The sequence below is a fragment of the Rhineura floridana genome, chromosome 6 (assembly GCF_030035675.1).
Source record: "Rhineura floridana isolate rRhiFlo1 chromosome 6, rRhiFlo1.hap2, whole genome shotgun sequence".
Taxonomy (NCBI): domain Eukaryota; kingdom Metazoa; phylum Chordata; class Lepidosauria; order Squamata; family Rhineuridae; genus Rhineura; species Rhineura floridana.
The window spans coordinates 79,624,920-79,646,059 of NC_084485.1; the positions used below are offsets into that span (position 1 = coordinate 79,624,920).

General features: G+C 42.8%; 1 protein-coding gene across 4 annotated transcripts in view; it reads left to right on the forward strand.

The window, feature by feature from the left end:
• MPL (MPL proto-oncogene, thrombopoietin receptor) overlaps positions 1-21,140 on the forward strand; it is a 39,986-nt gene that overhangs the window by 16,175 nt on the left and 2,671 nt on the right. For 2 of the 4 annotated variants that reach the window (XM_061632645.1, XM_061632648.1), the window contains 5 exons: positions 2,810-2,985; positions 3,167-3,309; positions 15,261-15,417; positions 15,611-15,698; positions 20,501-20,585. In XM_061632645.1, the coding sequence (XP_061488629.1) occupies positions 2,810-2,985; positions 3,167-3,309; positions 15,261-15,417; positions 15,611-15,698; positions 20,501-20,585 (649 nt within the window). The remainder of the gene's footprint in view (positions 1-2,809; positions 2,986-3,166; positions 3,310-15,260; positions 15,418-15,610; positions 15,699-20,500; positions 20,586-21,140) is intronic. The other 2 variants (XM_061632646.1, XM_061632647.1) reach the window with 2 other exon arrangements.

A 21,140-nucleotide genomic window follows, 5' to 3' on the forward strand; every position in this document is an offset into this window, starting at 1 on the left:
GCTTAAGTGTGGACACACTGTAGTGCAATGTTTTGGTGGGTGGTTCTTCTTAATATATAAACAGGAATCAACACTGAAGGGAGATAGGAATGTGGAGACAAGGAGGAAGGTGCTCCCTAGAACCAACTTGAATATTGCCTTTTTCAGCTTTGAAAGTGGAAAGGGCAGGGGAAACACCAGTTCTTTCTGTAAACAAATGGACAGATAATTATTCACTCATCAGTCAAATCAGAGACATTTCATATTTCAGCAGAGACATTTAATAGTTGTGACATAAACTTTCCTGGTCTACTTCATCAGATTTTCCAACACAGGATCTGGCTGGTATCTTTGTGGTTCATGCACAAAGTTACTAATCAGAAGGCTTGTGGTTCAGATCCACCTAGGAACAATTTGTTTCACGTTGCTCTGTTACTCATTATAATTATCCCTCATTTTATCTGGGTTAAGGGAATTATAGGGGAGGAGAGGGGGTATAGGGGTGCAGCCCTGTGTGTCCCAAGAAGGATAAGATAAGGATGGGAGAGAAATTCAATTCAGTTCACATTTAAAGGCAAATGTACCGAATCATACCTTCTGAAACAATATGTGAACCGAAACATAGCCATCCTTTGAAATGTGCATTTCTCCAAATTTTGCAGTGCAGTTCTCTGGCCAATTAAGGTGCACAACAATGTGCATATCAGGGTGAACTATGTATAAAAATTCACATATTAGTGAAAATAACATTAAAATGCATTGCAAGGAAAGATATAGGATATATTAGGGAGGGAGGGAGGAACAGAAATCTAATAAATAAATAATAAAATATAAATATTAGGGAAAATGTGCTTCGCAAAAATATGTATATTAGGCACCACTGCATACAAAGATGTGTCTATTGATAGTCACACTAAAAGGATGAAGAATTTTAATGAGGAGTTTAAACACACACACACAAAGTGATGTGGAAATGTGGAGAAATGAACTTCAGACTGAAAAAGTAAGAAACTGAGAGAAATCGGAATTGACATATTTGCCTGTCTCTAGCTGAAGGAGACCTATTTATAGATGAAGGCTGGACTGCCCCTGTGAAGATCCCACCTCAGACCACCACCTGTCAGGTCCCTCCAGTCAGGATCCTAGTTTTTATTTGTTCTCTCACCAGCTCTAGCACAGATCTTGCAAGATCCCACTGCTAGGCAGCACCACCAGCCACTCCCTATTTCACAATATTGCCTGGGGACTTTGCCTTAGTCTCCTTCTGGCTTATTGTTACTTTGTGTCTGGGTGCACTTGCAGGCCACAACCCCCCTGTATCTTTGTGCCAATAAAGCATACAACCCTGGGTTGCCCTGGATACTTGATGATACACTATCTCTTCACCGCTGCCACCATTTGATACTGTTTCTCCACCTTGGTAATTATCCTGCCCACCCTTCTGGTCTGTGAAAGCCCCAGCCAAGGATCAGGCTTTTGGTAAACCAAGAAAATATTTATTTATAAACACCAGGAAATAACAAGATTATGTAAGGTATATTTAACAAGCATATGGTTTCATATATTGTGTTCCTCTTTGTTTCTAGTCATATATAATCTGCCTCAATACCAGCCAAATATAATCCAGCCCACAACCAACTCCAACCCACAACAGATCCTCAACAACCACCCTCTCTCCACTGTCATCCCCTCATTTATACCTTCAGCCACTCAAATGCTCAGCCAATCACAATACAGCATTCTCCACCATTCTAGCCCATGTACTCCCCCTCTCACTCACTCTACTTACCACATTTACCCTACAAAACCTGCACTTACCATATTTACAGTAATATCTACATACAGGGACATCACAGCCCCCAAAGTGGAACAAGCTACCAGTGCACTGAAGGCTCCCTTGCCTTTCCAAAGAAGCTCCTCAAGGAAGGGTACCACAAAGGGGATGTCTGGTTCTCTGATCTTCCTTTTCCAAGAATCTTGTCATAACCACCATTACTCCTTCCTTCCCTGTGACTCTGCTCCACATGTGTGTCACTTTTATGCAAGAGTGCTCTTTTTTTGCCTCAGCTGCCTCCTGCCTGGGCCAAGTAGTCCTAGGCTGGAATTCTAACCAAGTAACACCCATTTCATTCAATGTGGCTTGCTCCCAGCAGGTAACTGAGGTAAAGATTGCAGCCCAGGAAGTAAGCTACTGCCACGTATCTCCCACTGTGCTTAGTGTCTTGCCTTCCAAGTTGGCTCTGGATTAAACTATGGGTGAACCAAAAGAAATACAATTATTGATGCAAATAAAATAATCAGCATTGTAGAGCGATTGGAGGAGTTGCACATCATGAATTTGCCTGCATCTGTGCAATTTTGTGTAAGTCTTCCCGATATCAACCCAAGTTTCATTACCACTCCTTAAAGGTTAAAACAAGCAAACCAATGGAAATGAGTACATACAAAAGCACATACATATGAAAAACATAAGCCTTCAGCTTGCCTGTTGTGAATCATGATGGTAGCATTTGCTTTTACAGTCTTACACACTTTGAAGGATGTTCTTTTTTTAAAGATGCGTGCACAAATACACATCTTAGGAGGGCAGAAGAGGAGAAATGACTGAGGAGAGGGACAAAACCTGGATATTTTCCATCAAGCTCCACTCTCTAATGTGGATAGCAAGCACTGGAACAGGATTGAATCTAGTGACTGAATAAAATGGGAGCGTGTGGATGTTCGCAAGCTGATCACGTATGCAAAAACAAAAATTGGATTGGAGTGCAAGATAATGCCTCTCTGTGGACAGCCTCTGTTAACTGACTTCATTCTCACTTTTAATTTCCAGAATGCAAACCTGGCAGATGTGTGAGGAGAAAGAAGAGGGAACTGAGCCCCACTATTACTGCCATTCCTGCAGCTTCCAGCCCAGTAACGCTAGTTACATCTCTGTCCTGGTGATTGTCAGCCAGGGACAGCAAAAGTACAATTACTTCAAAGAGCCATTTGAATTGCACCATGTCGGTAAGAATCTCCAAAGTGCCGGGCTACAGCACCACACCTGCTGCCAGGCTGCATTTGGGGGGGGGTGTAGCAAACTGTCCTGAAGGTCGGGGTATACAGTGCTGTTTGCACTGCACTGGGCTGCTGCAGCCTCAACAAGCTGGGCCGAGTTGACCAGCCATTTCTCTCCCTCTGATTATAGTGCTTACTGCTCCACCAAGGATCCTGCAAGTCACTGCAGACAGAGATATGCTAAAGCTGGAGTGGGCCCCACCCCTGGAAGAGTTAGCTGAACATCTGGTGTATCAGATACAGTATGCAGTGCGAGACACCTTGAAATGGAAGGTAATATATAGATACAAGACGAATGTATGAGAAAGCATTAGGACACATTAATGTAGCAGCTGCCTTTTCCCCCAATTCAGTAGTAGAGCACAACTAGAAGCATAAGAGCAGTGTTCTAAGTAAAAAGAAAAAAAGAAAGAAAAAAAGAAAGAAAACCCTTCCCCCAGGGAATAGTCCTATGAATTGGGTCTGGAGTGTAATGCAGCTGTAAAAAATAAAAAAGGGGGGGCTAATGCAATTTTAGGCTGCATTCAAAGGACGATAGTTTCAAAGTCATGAGAAATATTAGTTCCATTTTATTCTGCACTAGTAGTCAGTCTGTCCAGTTCTGGGTACCACACTACAGAAGGCTATAAACAAAATGGAAGGAGTTCAGTGGAGGGCAATGAAGATGGTAAAAAGTATGGGAAATAAGTCCTATGAGGAAAGGTTGAAGGAATTGCTAGGTATGTTTAGCCTAGAAAAGACTAGAGAGTGGAGGGGTGGGGGAGAGGCATAATCACCAAATACCACATTTGCCACACAGAGAAGAGCAGAGACATGTTCTCTGCTGCCTCAGGAGGCAGGATTAATTCCTATGGGCTTAAGTTACAGGAGGGTAGTTTTTGGTTGAATGTTAGGAGAAATGCCTGAACAGTAAGAGCACTTCAGCAAATACATAGAAGGGTGATGGTCTCTCCTTTACTACTTTTCAAGTACAGGCTTGACAGCCATCAGCTAGGAATACTCCAGCTCTGGATTTCATGCATCAAACAAGGGGCTGAACTAGATAGCCTACTAAGACCTCAGCCTTCCGACTCTTAGGTCAACAGCAGAAATTCTGCTTCTTACCCAGCCATCACCATTGGTTGGTGGGACTTGTGCAAGCTGAATGTGTGTGTGTGTGTGTGTGTGTGTGTGTGTACGTGTTGTGGGAATGTGAACTCAGTCACTAAAACTAATCTCTGTGCGTACATGTGCAGAGGCATGTGAGGTCTCTCTTGAAGGGGTGAACCCACATAAAAGAGCTAAGGATAGAAAATGGCTTTTGTACAATGTTATTTTTGCAGCTTGGCTTGAGTGGCCACAGGATTCTGACCCAGCTTTTCTGGAACAGCCAATTATACACCAGGGAGCTCACCTGATGCTGCCTCTTCCAACAGGGTCCAAACTTCCATCTTCCCATCTTTGCTGCTGCGAGGGTTTTCATTCAGTTCCTCCAGGGATGCTTCCAGACTATCACTATTTTCGGGTGCAATTCAATCACATACTGACAAATTCAAGTTGTGCAAAAGTGATGGGGAAATGTGTGTGAAGGTGTGGGATAACAATTGTTTGACACAATCTGCAAACAGATCAGGGTGAATGCTCAACAAACAGATCATCTGGAAGCAACCCAGGTCAATTATTTTCTATCATTAATCTGCGTCAGTTCAGCATGCCAAGTGTCTCCGATGTGCTTCAAGAGCATTCTGATACAACTTGTAGAGTTGCCTTCTGGCAGGGCTTCTGGCAAGTGCACGATAAAATTGCAGGCTGCAACTTCTCTTGACCTGGAAATGGAGTAATGGGGGGGGGTGAGTAGGGAGGCATCTCACCTACCAGGCCCAAGCATAGGGTGTGGGGAAGGGGGCAGTTTACCGAGGTCTAAAGAAAAGCAAATAAAGTCAAGGTCTAATCAGACATGATATGATTCTAAAATATAGAAACCAATAGTGGAAAAAATAGTCTTGGCTAATAGCTGACAGAAGACACAATAATTATCTCAATTATCCATGAAAAATACACTCACCCAATTGTAATAACTTCTAATTCTTATATTCACTTTTATACAGCATACATATGCTTCCTGTCCTAAGGCCACGGTCAAAAATAAGCTGGTTAATATATATATTTTTATATAATGACTCAGCATCCAATATAAGGATGATGCAATGTTGAGTTGTTCAGGGTTGATGCAATACTAACACCCTGTAAATGGGCTTCATTCTGTCAGTACTTAACATATTTAGTACAATGAACTAAATTTACAGAACTTGGCATGTAATGTAATATATAAAAAATCATGTATCATTTAAGCAGAGCCAAAAAGACTCACAGACAATAGCTAGGAATAACCAATAAATAAATCTATGAAGAGAAAGTTATAATACTACGTAATAGGCATCCAATCTAGTTCTTCGTTTAACCCATTTGGCATTAAAGTGTCTAACTTGTATATCCAAAATATTTCCCTCCTTAACTATTTACACAGTTCTTTACCTGAAGTTTTAGTATTTTCTACACATCAAAATAGAAGAGATTTCTCATCATGTTTAAATTCCAAAAAGTGTTTTACTAATGGGGCATGTACTTTCTTAGTTCTAATACAACTTTTGTGTTCACAAATGTGCATTTTGATTTTCCTTGCGGTCATACCTACATACAAAAGTGGGCATAGACACTGCACAATATATATAACTCCCTTAATATTGCACATAAATAAATCTTTGATGTGAAATAACCTCTGGTCTCCAGGATTGGTGAATGATTTGATTTTATTGCAGTTGGAACATACACTACAATTGCCACATGGGAATTGGCCTACAACGTTGCTGTTGAGCAACCTAGGTGCTTCCAGTCTCGAATGTACTAACAAATCTCTTAGATTAGGTGCACATTTATATGCAAACATCGGATAGTTCTTACAATGTGGAATGTCCTCCAGGAGGTGCCAGTGTTTATTAACAATCTCCTTTATGGATGCTGCATATGTGTCATATGTAACTGGTACAATCATCCTATGCCCAGGAGTATGCCTATTTGTAGATGTACGTAAGGTATGGCTGATGTTTTTGGCTTCATATCATGCCTGTTTTAGGATCCTACAGGGATACCCTTTGTGTTGTAGTTGTCTCATCAACACATTAGCTTGGGTAAGAAAATTCCTCATATGACTACAATTCCTCCTTAATCTCAACATCTGAGAATATGGGAGATTACATCTGAGGTCCTCCTCTTTGGATGCACACCTTAATGTGGTGAGGGGGTTTGAGAGTGTTGAAGAAGCTGAGAGCAATGCCGCCAGGAGTTTAGACCAAGAGGCTAGACTCCTAGCAGGGGCACCCAAGGTGGAATGGTCAAAGCTGAAACACCAATCTAAGATGTATCCAGACTCAGACGAAGGCAATGGTAAATCACCTCTGAATGTCTCTTACCATGAAAACCCTATGAACAGAGTATCCAAAATGCAACACGAGATAGTGCTGGAAGATGAGACCCCCAGGTCAGAAGGCACTCAACAAGCTACTGGGAAAGAACAAAGGACAAGTACGAGTAGCGCTGTGACTAATGACGCAGCTGGGTCAAAGCCGAAAGGAAGCCCAGAGGCTGATGTGCACAGATGCGAAAGGAGAGTCCAGAGTTGTACAACACACACAATAGGAACATGGAATCTGAGAAGCATGAACCAGGGAAAGTTAGAAATTGTCAAGCAAGAAATGGAACGCATCAACATTAAAATACTTGGTGTGAGTGAATTAAAATGGATGGGAATGGGACATTTTCAATCAGGCAACTACAAAATATTTTATGCAAGAAATGAGAAATTAAGAAGAAATGGGGTTGCTTTAATAGTGAGAAGTGATGTAGCAAGAGCAATTAGGAGCTACAACTCAATGTCTGAGCGAGTGATATCAATGAGATGAAATGGGAAACTTATCAACATAACCATCATCCAACTCTATGCTCCGACGGCAAACGCAGAAGAGGAATTGGAGAGATTTTATGCAGAAGTACAGGAAGAAATTGATCACACACCAAGACAAGATGTGCTGATAATCATGGAGGATTGGAATGCAAAAGTAGGGAACAGAGAAGAATTAGGACTTGTGGGAAAATGGGGCCTAGGAGACAGAAACGAAGCAGGAGAAAGACTTATTGAATTCTGTGAAGCCAATAATTTGTTTCTTGTGAACACATTTTTTGAACAACCGAAAAGACGACTGTACACGTGGACATCACCAAATAGTCAGTATAGGAATCAAATTGATTATATAATTGGTAGCAGAAGATGGAGAAGTTCCATACTTTCTGCAAAAACAAGACCAGGAGCAGACTGTGGTACAGATCATGAACTGGTCGTATCGAAAATCAGAGTAAAGCTAAAGAACAACAAAGCAATCATAATGCCAAAATACAATTTAGATAACATCCCAGAAGCATATAAAGATCAAATAAGAAACAGGTTTGAGGGTTTAAACTTGCTTGACAGAGAACCAGAAGAACTATGGAATGAAGTCAGAGACGTTATCAGAGAAGAATGCAAAAAGACAATACCTCTAGTTAAAAAGAGAGAAACACCTCAATGGATGACTGAAGAAACTCTTCAAATGGTTAAAGAGAGAAGGAAAGCAAAAGGAGATAGAAACACAGTCAGAACCCTAAATGCAACAATACAGCGACTAGTACGTAGGGACAAAGAGAACTATTACAATAGTTACTGTATAGAAATAGAAGAGGACAAGGAAAAGGGTAGAACAAGAGCCCTGTTCCAAAAGATTAGAGAAATGAAAGGGAAATTTAAACCAAGTGTAGGGAAGTTGAATAATCAACAGGGGAACACACTGACTGACTGAGATGAAATAAAATGAAGATGGAAGCAATACACTGAAGAACTCTATAAAAGAGATGCCAGGATGGCAGATTCATTCACGGAGGAACCATATGATGAAGAACCAGACATTTTAGTATGCGAGGTGAAAGCTGCTCTTAAAATACTTGGAAGAAACAAATCACCAGGAACAGATGGCATACCAATAGAGTTACTACAAGCTACTGAGACTGAATCAGTCCAAATTTTGACTAAAATCTGTCAAGAAATATGGAAAACTAAACAATGGCCCACAGACTGGAAGCGTTCCATATACATCCCAATTCCAAAGAAAGGGGATCCCAGGGAATGCAGTAATTATCGAACTATTGCCTTAATATCCCATGCAAGTAAAGTAATGTTCAAGATTCTACAACAAAGGCTCTTACCATATATGGAGCGAGAAATGCCAGATGTCCAAGCTGGATTTAGAAAGGGAAGAGATACCAGAGATCATATCGCAAACATACGTTGGATAATGGAATGGAGCAAGGAATTTCAGAAGAAAATCACCCTGTGCTTTATAGATTACAGCAAAGCCTTTGACTGTTTAGATCATGAAAAACTATGGAATGATTTAAAAGAAATGGGGGTGCCACAGCATCTGATGGTCCTGATGCGCAACCTATACTCTGGACAAGAGGCAGAAGGACAAGGACAGAATATGGAGAAACCGATTGGTTCCCCATCGGAAAGGGTGTGAGACAGGGGTGTATTTTATCACCCTATTTATTTAATCTGTACGTAGAACATATACAGAAAGCAGGATTGGACCAAGATGAAGGAGATGTGAAAATTGGAGGGAGAAATATCAATAATTTAAGATATGCAGATGATACCATACTACTAGCAGAAACCAGTAATGATTTGAAACGAATGCTAATGAAAGTTAAAGAGGAAAGCACAAAAGCAGGACTACAGCTGAACGTCAAAAAGACTAAAGTAATGACAACAGAAGATTTATGCAACTTTACAGTTGACAATGAGGACACTGAATTTGTCAAGGATTATCAATACCTTCGCATAATCATTAACCAAAATGGAGACAATAGTCAAGAAATCAGAAGAAGGCTAGGACTGGGGAGGGCAGCTGTGAGAGAACTAGAAAAGGTCCTCAAATGTAAAGATGTATCACTGAACACTAAAGTCAGGATCATTCAGACCATGGTATTTCTGATCTCTATGTATGGATGTGAAAGTTGGACAGTGAAAAAAGCTGGTAAGAGAAAAATCAACGCATTTGAAATGTGTTGGAGGAGAGTTTCGCGGATACCATGGACTGCAAAAAAGACAAATAATTGGGTGTTAGAACAAATTAAACCACAACTATCACTAGAAGCTAAAATGATGAAACTGAGGTTATCATACTTTGGACACATAATGAGAAGACAGGATTCATTAGAAAAGATAATAATGCTTGGAAAAACAGAAGGAAGTAGAAAAAGAAGAAGGCCAAACAAGAGACGGATTGATTCCATAAAGGAAGCCACAGAACTGAACTTACAAGATCTGAACAGGGTGGTTCATGACAGATGCTCTTGGAGGTTGCTGATTCATAGGGTCGCCATAGGTCATAGTCAACTTGGAGGCACATAACAACAACAGCATCTGAGGTACATGGGATGGTAGTTGACGTACGGAAGATATGAACTGACATTCGTTGGTTTCCTATAAATATTAGTAACTAAAGTCCCATGATTGTTTTTGATCTCCACATCTAAAAAATGGATACACTTGGCATCATAAATGGTTTCAGACTAATAATAGTGGGGTGCACAATGTTAATAAATTTGTCAAAATCGCTAAGTCTACCTTCACTACCTGTCCAAATCATAAAAACGTCATCTAAGTATCTCTTTTACACCAATATCTCATTTCTGTAAGGATTGTTGTCATGTAAAAATTTTTATCCCTAAAGATACTTGCAAATTCTGGAGCAAACGACACCCCATGGCTATACCAGAAATTTGCCAAATATCTTTAGGGATAAAAAGGTATTTTACATACAATGTGTTTGAGATTTGTTGTGCGTTTTATATTTCTGTATTTGTACACCTCTGCATTTTATTGCCGTATTGCCTTTGGGAGTGTATGTATAGTTTGTCTATGGAGTTAACAATTCACATCACACCCTGTGTAGTAAAGTGCATGTGCATTTGAAATTGGGCATTATTGTGTCTTCTGTCGGCTATTAGCCAAGACTATTTTTTCCACTATTAATTTCTATATTTTAGAATCATATCATGTCTGACTAGATCTTGACTTTATTTGCTTTTCTTTATTTGGTCTTTGGTCAAGAATTACTTTCTCCACATCGGGTGGGAGCATCTGCCACAGGATGCAAAACAAATACCATTAAGAAGACAACTGAAAGTAAACTGTAGATCAGCCTTTCCCAACCAGTGTGCCTCCAGATGTTGTTGGACCACAACTCCCATTTTCCTGACCATTGGCAATGCTGGCTGAGGCTGATGGGAGTGTAGATGCTTTAAGAATGTTTATGCCCATTTTTGGTAGCCTTCACTAACCTGGTTCCCCTCCAGATGTTTTAGACTACACCTCCCATCAGCCCCAGCCAGCATGGCCAATGTTAGAACAGAATAAACAACATGTTGAACAATGAGCCCCAGATCCTCATCTGGGGGGGGGGGAGAGAGACAGAGAGAGAGAGAGAGCGCAAAATGCTTGTACGGAAAACTCTAGGACTTGTATGTTTGAGAGACATTTGCCATCATATGTGACTTGGAGTGCTTCCAGACTAGGGATGGGGTTTGCTGCATGGTTCTGATCAGCTTGCATTCCAATAGTCTGTTGTTTCATCCCGATCTGCCCTTTTTTTGTTCCCTCTTGCTCTGGCCCTTGCCAATTCGATATGCTGTGCATGTTTTTGGGTGATTTGATCCATATGTTTTTTTGGAGGGTGGCAAAAAAAAATTATTAATGTAAATACTTATGTAAATGAACACAGGGTTTCACATGGTTGTTTGGTGGCAGGGAAAATATTGTGTACTTTTTAGGTAGCTTATGCGAATGATCACAGTGTTCCATGTGGTTTCTTGGTGGCAGGAAAAACATTGCATAATTTTTAGGTAGCTTATGTGAATGATCATACCTGCAGTTACAAAAGCAGCAGCTTTGATTACAAAAATAATTACGTAAAATGGGGGGGGAATAAAAAATAATAATCTTGCCGATTGCAGCCATGGCTACAAAATCCATGCTGATTACAGCTGCTGCCCACCGCAAGAAATCAGTGCAGGTCCAAAAGGATAGTGAATGGGTGGATTTAGATGGAATCCAGTACCAGGTTCAATTTTGGATGTCTTGAGTAGCAGCCTTTCTTCAGCACACACACACTCTTAAAATATGTACAAGCAATTATATTTATTCCGCTAAAAAACAATAGTGAATCAACAAAAGATTAGCAATATAGGTAAAAGTACAAAAAAATCTTTTAGTCCAACATGTCCCATTTTCTCCCAAGATCCAGCTATGCCAAGGGATGTCTGTGCCCTAGACCTTACTTACGGTCAATTTGGGGATGCAGCCAGTGAATAGGGTTCTTCAAGATGCAGAATTTTAGATCATTGCGATATGTTGTTCTATCAGGTGGCAGGAGAGAATCTACAGCAGCAACTGGAATACATTGCAATAAAGAACTCCAGTAGGTAGCAGCAGAGAGGCTTCAGTGCTTCTGCTGGTCCAAATTTCTAAGCCAGATACTAGGAACCAGAATAGCTCTAAGCTTCCCCTCCTAGGTGTGATTTCAGCAAGTAGTAATTCAGCAACTAGCGATTCCATCAGTGAAATTTACAATTTCCCAGTTCAGCTCTTCAGTCTTTACTCCCCTTCACAAATAGAAAAGTAGTCCCCCTCTCCCTGGCCATATGTGTGACCCCTACTCTCCAGAGGTCACTCTGAATCAAGGAGAACCAGCGTCCAGCAGCACCATTACCTTAGGGTACAAGTGGCCTAGGCACCCTCCTGTCTGTCAACAGAGGACCGATTCACATAGCGAGTTATGAGATGGGTTCTACTTGCATGCCTGTTTAATTCGCAGCAATCACATGACATAGGAGGCAAAGGGAATGCATCCCGGTGCTTTCAGTTTTTAATCCGCAGGAAATAAATCCAAATTTAATCCGAAAAGTGAAGGAAAAGCCGTCCGTGCTTCACATCTCTAGGGGCTTGTAGATGGTTAGCTCTGATGCTTTTGTGAGTCCATGCCCATTTCCTCCTCCTCTCTTTGTTATGCCATTTCCTCCTCCTCTCTTTATGTCATTTCCTGCTGGCTCCTGTTCTGCAAGCCTGCTGCAAACAGGGCTTTTTTTTTCTTTCCCCCCTAACTTGTACAAAAAAAAGCATAACGTTGTTCAAACAAATATTTGTATTTCTGCTGGATTCTGAAAATATAATCAAACTTGAGGATTTTTTCTTATTTTTAATGAAACTTACCCTGGAACAAACTGAGCATGCTCGGTTGCCAAGGTAACCAGAGGAAGTGATAGTTTAAGAGGGCATGGTTATTTGGAAGCTGGGTGATTGACTCTTTCCCTTCAGTATGAACGGAAAACAGCGATTGGAAGGTAGTAAGTGTGATCTTTAAACTCCCATTGCAGTAGAAAAAGCTTTGTCTTTAAAACGGAGTTCAACTTCAGTGTGAATGAGCCCTTATTCAACAGTTGCAGTAAAACATAAAGTGAAACTCTAACCAATATGCAAATGAATGTGGGTTTGGTCACTGTTTTCTCTGCACTTTCTGCTTTCACCACTTGGTGGAGCATGTTCTTTTCTCTACAGCTTTACACTTACTTCCAAGTAAAAGTCAATTGCTGTTCCGCTTGTACCTGGCAACTGAGGATCAATGATTAGGCAGCACAAAGAGCTGCCTGGAAGCAGACAGAAGTACCACTGGGAAATGGGTTTTTTTTACAGGATGTTAACTGTATTGTGTGAATCCCCCACTAAACATGAATTACGAGGGCATAGCAATTGTGATGTAAACACCTAACCTGGAAGCAGCCGTGCTCTCTTAAAAACTACAGTTCCCAGAGTTCCTTAGTTCTTGGTGGCATTTCCAGTGCACAGGTCGAAGGAGTCAATAGGATGCGGCAGCTGAATGGCAACAGGAGGAAGGGACAAGTAGCTTAACTTCTGTCCCTGGAAAACTGGTAGAAAGTATTACTAAAGGTAGATTAACTAAGCACATAGAACAACAAGTCTTGCTGAAGCAGAGCCAGCATGGCTTCTGCAAGGGAAAGTCCTGTCTCAGTAACCTATTAGAATTCTTTGAGAGTGTCAACAAGCATATAGATAGAGGTGATCCAGTGGACATAGTGTACTTAGACTTTCAAAAAGCGTTTGACAAGGTACCTCATCAAAGACTTCTGAGGAAGCTTAGCAGTCATGGAATAAGAGGAGAGGTCCTCTTGTGGATAAGGAATTGGTTAAGAAGCAGAAAGCAGAGAGTAGGAATAAACGGACAGTTCTCCCAATGGAGGGCTGTAGAAAGTGGAGTCCCTCAAGGATCGGTATTGGGACCTGTACTTTTCAACTTGTTCATTAATGACCTAGAATTAGGAGCGAGCAGTGAGAACCGGATGCTGGACTAGATGGGCCACTGGCCTGATCCAGCAGGCTCTTCTTATGTTCTTTAAGTACCATAATTTTCAGACACTGAGATCCCAGGGGTGGCATGATACATTTTACTGGCCCCAGTACATATGTGAACAAATTAATTAGCAGAGACAAAAGGGAAAAAAGCACCAAACTAAAGGCAGGAAAGAGAGACAGGCTCTGGTGCTGAGAAGATTTATTGTATGCTCGACACGTTTCGGAATTTATCCTTCTTCAGGAGCTAAAAACATAAAAACAAACTAAAATCATTGTTGTGAAGACAACACCATAGTCTTATACATTAACAAAATACTTTTAAAGACCACATTCCATAGGGCTGTCTTTGCATACATTTTAAAATGTTGTCATTATGTTGTATCCTTAAACATTCACATTAAACTGACACCTTATGAAACTGTACTGTGTAGCTCAAACAAAGCAAGACAAAATCTTGTGCTGGCCAGCTACAACATAAAACTCTCTCACCCTCCCCATAAAAATGTGAAGAAAATGCCCTATACTGTTTTGTTAATGTATAAGACCATGGTGTTGTCTTCATGACAATGATTTTAGTTTGTTTTTATGTTTTTGGCTCCTGAAGAAGGATAAATTCCGAAACGCGTCGTGCATACAATAAATCTCAGCACCAGAGCCTGTCTCTCTTTCCTGCCAACAAATTAATCAGGCCTCTGCTGTCCAGAGCGCACAGAAGAAATGACACTAAATACCAGGGAGAATGAACAATGTCTAAAGGACATCTGTCACTAGTGTGTAATTAATATAAATACATTTATTTATTTATTTAGATAATTAATATACCTTCCTTTGCATAAGCCACAGATCAGTTTACAACAGGCAAATAAAATTTATATATATAAAAATACAGTAACACAGTACTTAAAAACACATCAAAATCATTGAAGAACTATTTCGGATAGCAGCAGCAGCAATCGGGCCTTTCCTCCTCCAGACACCAGCCAAAAAAATGTGTATTAACTAGCCGCCTAAATGGATAAAGAAATGGGGCGAGACGCACCTCAGTAAGGAGGGAGTTCCACATACAAGGAGCTGCCACTGAAGAGGCCCTTTCCTGGGGGTCCACACCACATACCTCATTCTGAGGAAGGACATCAGGAAGGTCTCATTTGCTGATCTTTAGAGCATAGACTAGTCAAAATGGAGGAAGTCGTTCTTGCAGATATTTGGGTCCCAAGCCATTTAGGGCATTAAACATCATCAAAGTAAGCATCTTGAATTGGGTCCGCAAAACAATTGTTCAACCAGCGTAGCTGTTTTAAGATGGGAGTAATGGCCTGATGCCCCTGCCAGTATTCTTGTCACAGCATTTTGCACAAGTAGCAATTTTCAGACAATCTTCAAGGGCAGCCCCATATGCCATACTACCATATGTGGCTATAAATTCAAGGCAATCAACCAGAAATGTGAAAAGCTTAAACAAAGGGGCTTAGAGACACTAAAGGACCCCAATCAATCCTCCAGTTTTTCAAAACAAGCAAGGCCTTTAATAGGGAGGAAGAAAGAGTGAGAAATAGGCCAGTGTTACAATTTTCTATTGGCCCAGAGAAGTGATGCTTGTGGAATGCCATACCCAGAACAGCCTCAGAGCCATGACCTAGATAGCACAATGCTGCCCAGGGCTCTGCTTTGGGTTTTGGATGTGAATCTAAGCAGGCAAGCACATCTGATGGGGCCGTTATCTGGGCAGACCCTGCAGGTGCAGTATTCAAACAACAGTGAAATTCATCTAGCAACTGAGGGTTACTACTGTTTTCAGCTGCGTGCTCAGCCAGATGGACAGAAATTCCAAGGGAACTGGAGTGTGTGGTCAGAATCTGTGTGTACTGACGTCCCACCTGATGCAGGTAAGAGACCATCAGTGCCCAAACAGACATGCAGAACTGGATATAATAAGGGGGGTTCAGGTGTAGAGAGCATAGCTGGGGAAGGGAGGAGGTGGCAGACAAATAAAAGTGAGAAATACTGAGCCTTGGATGGGCATTTAGAAAAGTGCTGGCATAATTCAGTCATAGCTTCACCCTATGTTTCTTTCTGTAGGTTCAACCATCTTAAATGTGACAGCAACTCTGTTGCTCTGTGCAGGACTTGTGCTAGGGCTGGTCTGCACCTGCCTTTCCATTTACAGGTAACTGAACCCCAGCTTAACATATGCAAAGCTCGGCTCTAACATTCAGTACCTAGAAGTCTTTGGGGGCCTATTTGCAAATTGGAGAAACCGTTGTGGGCATCATTCCCAGACAGCAACCATGCACACATCAGAACCATACACATGCACATTATTATTATTATTTATTAGATTTTTATACCGCCCGACTAGCAATAGCTCTCTGGGCGGTGAACAACAGAAATACAATAAAATCACACAATATAATACAACAAAGCATATAAAAATAAAACAATCTAAGAACAGTTACAACGCATTTAAAACTAAGTAACTTAAATTAAAATGCCTCAGAGAAGAGGAAGGTTTTAACTTGGTGCCGAAAGGATAACAATGTCGGCGCCAAGCGCACTTCCTCGGGGAGACTATTCCACAATTCGGGGACCACCACTGAGAAGGCCCTAGATCTTGTCACCACCCTCCGGGCCTCCCTATAAGTTGGAACCCGGAGGAGGGCCTTCGTAGTAGACCGTAGTGTATGGGTCGGTTCATATCGGGAGAGGCGTTCCGACAGGTATCGTGGTCCCGTGCCGTATAAGGCTTTATAGGTTAATACCAACACTTTGAATCTGGCCCGGAAGCGTATTGGCAACCAGTGCAGGCGAGCCAGAACAGGTGTTATGTGCTCGGACCGCTTGGTCCTTGTTAACAATCTGGCCGCCGCATTTTGCACTAGCTGTAGCTTCCGAGCTGTCTTCAAAGGTAGCCCTACGTAGAGCGCATTGCAGTAGTCCAAACGCGAGGTTACCAGAGCATGTACAACTGATGTAAGGTCCTTCTTACTCAGATAGGGACGTAGCTGGGCTACCAATCGAAGTTGGTAGAACGCATTCCGAGCCACCAAGGCTACTTGAGCCTCAAGTGAGAGGGAAGAGTCTAAGAAGACTCCCAGACTACGAACCTGCTCCTTTAGGGGGAGTGTAACCCCATCCAGGACAGAGTATATATCCACCATCCGATCAGAGAAACCATCCACCAACAGCATCTCAGTCTTGTCAGGATTGAGCTTCAGTTTGTTAGCTCTCATCCAGTCCATTGTCGCGGCCAGGCAACGGTTCAGCACATCGATAGCCTCACCTGACGAGGATGAAAAGGAGAAGTAGAGCTGCGTGTCATCAGCATACTGATGACAACGCACTCCAAAACTCCTGATGACCGCACCCAACGGCTTAATGTAGATGTTAAAAAGCACAGGAGACAATACCGACCCCTGCGGGAACCCACATTGGAGAGCCCACGGTGTCGAGCAATGTTCCCCCAGCACTACCTTCTGGAGACGGCCCGCCAAGTAGGAGCGGAACCACTGCCAAGCAGTACCTCCAACTCCCAACTCCGTGAGCCTCTCCAGAAGGATACCATGGTCAATGGTATCAAAAGCCGCTAAGAGATCAAGGAGAATCAACAGAGTTACACTCCCTCTGTCTCTCTCCCGACATAGGTCATCAAACAGGGCGACCAAGGCCGTCTCAGTGCCAAAACCAGGCCTAAAACCCGACTGAAATGGACCTAGATAATCGGTTTCATCCAATAGCACCTGGAGCTGGCCAGCAACCACTTGTTCCAAGATCTTGCCCAGGAATGGAACGTTCGCTACTGGTCTGTAGCTGCTGAAATTTTCTGGGTCCAAGGAAGGTTTTTTTAGAAGTGGTCTCACCACCGCCTCTTTCAGACAGCCAGGGACCACTCCCTCTTGTAAAGAGGCATTTATCACTTCCTTGGCCCAGCCAACTGTTCCATCCCTGCTAGCTTTTATTAGCCAGGAGGGGCAAGGATCCAGTACCGAAGTGGTTGCACGTACCTGTCCAAGCACCTTGTCCACGTCCTTGAGCTGAACCAACTGAAACTCATCCAATAAAACATGACAAGACTGTGCTCCGGACACCTCACTAGGATCAACTGCTATAAAATGGGAGTCTAAGTCCTGGCGGATGCATGAGATCTTATGCTGGAAGTGCTCAGCAAACTCATTACAGCGGGCCACCGATGATTCTACCGTGTCCTGTGGCCCTGGATGGAGTAGCCCTCGGACAACTCTAAAAAGCTCCGCTGGGCGGCAAAGAGATGACTTAATAGTGGCGGCAAAATGTTGTTTTTTCGCCGCCCTCACCGCTCCTACATACAACATATGGTCACCACACTGTCACCTCCACAAGCAATTAGGCTTTGTATCCAACATAGTGCTAAAGTGAATGTTTTGTCAGCACAAGGACTTCTCCATGCAATAGAACATTCTCCCCCTCCTCTCCCTGTGCACAAATCTGTTCTGGGGATATGGGGGAGAGGAGAGGGAGGAGAGCCCCACTGCTTGCACAGTTATATACTACCCCCAAAAAGGCATTGTTGCTTCCCCCCCCAGGGGTATCCTCCCAGAGAATGCAGCTGGGGAGGCAAATGAACCTTGCCTTCCCAGCTGCACTCTCCAGGAAATGTGTATGTACACACGTACGCACAAACCTATTGGACTTGAAACAAGCCTTCTACTGGAGCCAGTAAAAGGCTTTTTTCAAGCCTGAATGCAGTGAGTGGGAGATTACTTCGGGGGATCACAACTGGGGAGCTGCAACCCCTCTCTGATGCAATTACTACTGTCGTCCCCAGTGAGGTGTCCAGTGCAACTTCTGCTGCAACTTCTTGGGAAGTTTCCGTTGATGCAGCCCAATGATGTGGACAAGGTGCTTGCAGCAATGCGGCCAGCAACGTGTCCTCTCGACCCTTACCCTTCTTGGTGTATTAATTCTTGCCGAGGGGGTTTGACCTAGTGGATCCAAAGTGCGGTCAACACATTGTTGTGGGAGGGAGTGGTTCCAGCCACCCTGAAAGAGGTGGTGATTCAACTGCTCCTGAAAAATCCCACCCTGGACCCTTTGGTTTGCGACAACTACCACCCAGTCGCAAATACCCCGTTCTTAGGGAAGGTGATTGAGAGGGTTGTGGCGCAGCAATTGCAAGTTCTCTTGCATGAAACAGATTAACTTGACCCATTCCAGTCTGGGTTCAGGCCTGGTTATGGGACTGAATTGGCCTTGGTCGCCCTGATGGATGACCTCTATTGGGAGAAGGATGGGGGGAGTGCAACCCTGTTATTCTTACTTGATCTCTCGGCAGCTATCCTTCTGGGGCGACTTGGTGAGATGGGTATTGGAGGCACTGTTTTACAGTGGTTCCGATCCTATCTCCAGGGTCGTTTTCAGAGAATAGCATTGGGCAATTGTATTTTGGCCCCTGGCAGTTGGGCTGTGGGGTGCCACAGGGTACCATCTTGTCCCCCATGCTGTTTAACATCTATATGAAGCCCTTGGGAACGGTCATCAGGAGATTTGGGGTGAGGTGTCATCAGTATGCTGATACCCAACTCTATTTCTCTGTAACATCTGAATCAGGAGAGGCCATGCAAGCTCTGGAGCAGTGCCTGGACTCTGTGGTGGGCTAGTTGAGGGTCAATAAACTGACACTGAATCCTAGCAAGACGGGGACACTGTGGGTTAGCGGTTCTCGACTTTGGATAATTTGTCAGTTGCCTGCTTTGGATGGGGTCATATTTCCTCTGAAAGAGCAGGTCCGTAGTCTGGGGGTGCTCCTGGATCCATCTTTGTTGCTAGAGGCCCAGGTGACCTCAGTGGCTAGGAGTGCCTTTCACCAGCTTTGAATGGTAAGACAATTGTGGCTGTATCTGGACCAGGATAGCCTGACCACTGTTGTCCATGCACTGGTAACCTCCAGGTTGGATCACTGTAATGTGCTCTATGTGGGGCTGCCCTTGAGGTTGGTCTGGAAGCTGCAGCTGGTAAAAAATGTGGCAGCGAGACTGCTCACTGGAGCAGGTTATCACCAACATGTCACTCCACTACTGAAAGAATTGCACTGGCTACCTATTAGCTACAGGGCTAAGTTCAAGGTTCTAGTTTTGGTGTACAAAGCCCTATGGAGCTTGGAACCAGGATACCTGAAAGACTGTCTTATCCCTTAATACCCAGTCGATCACTGTGCTCTGCAGGTGAGGGCCTCCTGCAGACATCAGGAGGTCCTTTCCTCACAACATAGGAAATGGAGCTTTAGTGTAGTGGCACCTACCCTTTGGAATTCCCTCCCCTTAAATATTAGACAGGCACCATCTCTGTCATCTTTTCAGTGCCCACTGAAGACCTTCCTCTTTCAACAAGCTTTTTAAGTAGAGACCTTATCCCAGTGTGCATCTGTGTTGGAATTGCTTTTTAATATATTTTGAAATGTTTTTAAAGATGTTTTGTTTTAATAAGTTATTAATGGTTGTTGTGTTTTAATATATTTTAACATCTGTTTTTATGATGCTTTAAAATGTTTTTAGGGTGCCCTGGGCTCCTACTGGAAGAAGGGGGAGGTTATAAATCAAATCAAATAATTAATAAATAAATAGAAGGCATGAAAAAAGCTCCCTATTGGTTTCAATAGGAGACTCCTTTCAAGCGGTGGGGGATTGGAGCTGGGGAGAACTCCCACATCTGGCCTCCAAAAAGGCCTTCTCCATTCCATGAATTCTTCCCCCTTCCTAGGCTGGGCATGGTATAGCTTGGGGCTCTCTCAATAGCAGGGTTCTTTCAAACCTAATTCTGGGGGGGGGGTATTTTGGGCAGGGGTGTCACAGACTGAGATTGCTGCCAGACAAAAAACATACTTTTGGATGGGGCTGGTGTTCTATGATAGAAGCAGATTTGTGCCTGTTAAGGAACAAAGTCCATCCTGAGATCATCCGGGTTCCCTGAGTTTCACGCTCATTGTTTCTTGTTAAGCAGTGTGAAACAAAAGCTCTGGCCCCCCATTCCAGACTTTCACCACGTCCTGGATGGATTCCTTGAGGATAACAGCAAACAGCAGGTGAGGCCTTCCTCTTCCAGACAAGCACTAATACCAAAGCATCAGTGGATAGGAAGACAGAGTAATCTTTTTCTTTTTACAAGCAGTTCACCAAACCTGTTGTTTTACTTTCTTCAGTGTTGTTTTGATGGGGGTGCGGCCTCATTATGTGAGAAGGCTTTAGGAGCAGAGGCAGTCTTTTCCACAATGAATAGATTTTCAGTTGTCATTCTAATTCTGAATTGTGCTATGTGTATATGGTCATGGTGGAAGGTAAGGAGACAGCATTCTTTACCATCATGTCCCAAGCAGCTTTAGGAATGGTTATTAATGTAGTCCAATTATTAATAAGCCATTATTACATCAAAAGAGGATATACATAAATTAAACGAGGATATTGCTAACAGTGACGAAGAGGGATGAAAAACAGGACTATTAGACTAACATTTCTCTCTGTGTAATTTCTTCTAGCTTTCAGAACACTTAACTTCTCAATTCATATTACAAAATCCCATGCTAATGTCGCTTCCATCAGCTGAGATCCTCTCCCCAGAGTTCTTTTAATCCCCTCCCCAG